The sequence below is a fragment of the Perna viridis genome, chromosome 3, assembly GCF_037379345.1.
Source record: "Perna viridis isolate PV_CMFRI_1.1 ecotype Kerala chromosome 3, ASM3737934v1, whole genome shotgun sequence".
NCBI lineage: Eukaryota > Metazoa > Mollusca > Bivalvia > Mytilida > Mytilidae > Perna > Perna viridis.
Window position 1 is genome coordinate 42817359 of NC_142447.1, and position 2714 is coordinate 42820072.

The following is a 2714-nucleotide window of genomic DNA, read 5'->3' on the forward strand; positions in this document are numbered from 1 at the left end:
ACCATAAAATATCCCGGCCGCAATTATCATAGATTTATCATTCTTCATGGAAGGTGTTTTAACGTATATCGCCACGGTTCAAATGTCCGTAATTATAAAAATTATATTAATACCAATATTAAACAAATGATAATCCAAAATGAATTATTTTTTAATTGCATTTAACATTTAAGGTGAGGATAGATGGTTATGTACTTTGATGCTACAGCAAGGCTGGAAGATAGACTATGCAGCAAGCGCCGATGCTTACACCTTCGCACCAGAAAGTTTTAAAGAATTTTTTGTTCAGCGCCGTCGTTGGGCTCCGTCGACACTAGCGAACATCATAGACTTATTGGCTTCGTGGCGAGTTACTACTAAGATAAACGACAATATCAGTACTTTGTTTGTGTTCTACCAATTTGTTTTACTCGCATCAAGTTTACTTGGTATTGGTACTGTAACATTGATGATAACGGGATCATTTAATGCCGTTTTGAAGATATCAATGGTTGAGGCGTACGTCATTGCCCTTGTACCTGTTATTGTGTATGCCCTTATTTGTCTGAAATGTAACAATGACAAACAAATTGCAGCAGCTGCCCTGCTTACGACCATCTACTCACTTGTAATGGTAATCGTTACGGTGGGACTTTTTGTTAGTCTTGCAACTGAGGAACCGTACAGTCCGAACGTCATATTTTTTGTTGAGATTCTCTTCATATTTTTGTGCGCTGGGGTCGCTCACCCAAAAGAAATCATGTGCTTAGTTCATGGTTTACTGTACTACCTAATGGTGCCTTCAACTTTCATATTTTTGACAGTTTATTACATGTGCAATATACATGTTGTGTCCTGGGGAACTCGCGAGAAGAAAAAAGAAGACGACGAAGATGCACCTACAGAAAATAAGGATAGCCAAACAGCAAAAAAGGAACCAGTTCTTATAAGATGCTTACAAAAGATTGGAGTTATGACTTTGATAAAAGAACTTACGCGCATAGTAAAATCACTACTTGGGGCTGATACAAACACTACAGAAAATGAAGAACAAATAATGGGTAACCTACCACCAATTGGTGCAACGCCAGTACCAAGATCATCATCGGCGACAGTAAAGCGGCACGCAAAAGTCCGACAAGATCCTGATGCTTGGCAGGCAATGGAATATCTCGGGTCTAAACAACCAGAATTAATTACGAAAGACGAAACTAATTTTTGGCTTGACATTTTAGACAAATATTTACATCCAATAATTGAAGACAAAGAAAAGAAGAAGCAAATCGAAGAAGAGCTCAAATCTTTGAGGAATAACGTAGCTTTTGGCTTTCTTATGATAAATTTTTTGTTTGCAACAGCTGTTTTTCAGCTTCAAAACAACGAGGACCAGTTAAAGAGAATGTATATTTTGAATGAGTATGAACCTCTTTCTGTTGCATTTCTTCTGGTTTTTGCTATAATTATTTTTGTTCAATTCATTGGAATGTTGATGCACAGATGGGGCACATTTCTGCATCTCATTTCAAGCGTTCGATTGTTCGCTTTTTCCAAGGCAAAAGAAGAAGAATGGGCGAAACGGGCTATTAAAGAAACCGAAAATATGCAGTCGGCCAATCCGGAGGCCGACGATGAGGTAGCAAGTATTTCGTGCATGTCATTTGACTCCAGGGTTCACGATGGCAACGCTCAAATTGACCCTGATTACCAGGATGACGACTTTCTAGAAGACCATAACGGACTAGAAAACAAGTGTAACGAATATGAAGCAAACTTTAGGCGTAGATTTCTGACAATTCGAAAAAACTTGCTTTCTGGGAATAAAACAAATAACAATGCGACAAATCAACTAGACAAGAGAGAGCATAACAGAAGAGACCTGTATATGAGAACAATTGGTCGACATGGTGGGGCTAGGATCAATCATGGTCATGTTGTTTGACATTAAAATATAACCTTGAAACATCTTTTATAAGTAAAATTAGATAGCAAAGATCAACTATGAATCAGTTTTGTTTGCTTTTATGAACAATAAATGCTTTTTGGGGGTAGATCAGCAGTATTTGAAATCAAATGGTTATAAACTTACAATACCCTCCCAAGTTATACTTTGACGTCCCAGACATATTAAGATATTAGAAATAATTATTTGAACAGTTCACCGAATACAATTACTTTCTCATTTTACACATCACCCCTGGTAGGGTTTTCGTACATTCATGATTATGGATGCGTCCAAAAGTAAGAGTGAGATATCAAAGACGATTACCTGCTTTAACATGTACAACAACCCTGTTTCTAAGCACGTCTGTTTTTTGTTCTTGTTAAACTTAACTTGCGAGACAATAAACAAGCTTACATACAGTAGATAACCAAGTTAGGTTTACACATTATAAATCTTTTTGTGACGGCTTTGACAAATGAGAGATACACCTAGATAATTAGCTAATTTACATTACCTAGTCGTCCTAATTAATTATCGCTACAAATTTATGCAAAAAAAACTAAATACAAGCTTTAGAATTCAAAAGGCTCATCAATTCAAGTTATATAAAACCAAAGATATGAAAACAACACCTTTTAAATTGATGCATCGATTTACAAAACCAGATCGCAAGACAATGGCAGAAATGAAAAACTAGTAGTAATACCGAAATTAAGTGTCTGAAATTTCCACATTCCAGAACCACTTCCCCAAGTGCACCCCAATATTGAGATGTATAATTATAGTTGCAAGT

At 36.5% G+C, this 2714-nt stretch overlaps 1 protein-coding gene across 4 annotated transcripts in view; it reads left to right on the forward strand.

The window, feature by feature from the left end:
- Positions 1 to 2027, forward strand: part of LOC148622350 (uncharacterized) — a 52240-nt gene extending 50213 nt beyond the window's left edge. For all 4 annotated transcript variants that reach the window (XM_088572202.1, XM_088572203.1, XM_088572204.1 and 1 more), the window contains one exon: positions 174 to 2027. In XM_088572202.1, coding sequence (XP_088428328.1) covers positions 174 to 1918 — 1745 coding nt within the window. In that variant the 3' untranslated portion in view covers positions 1919 to 2027. The remainder of the gene's footprint in view (positions 1 to 173) is intronic.
- The last annotated feature ends 687 nt before the right edge of the window (positions 2028 to 2714 follow it).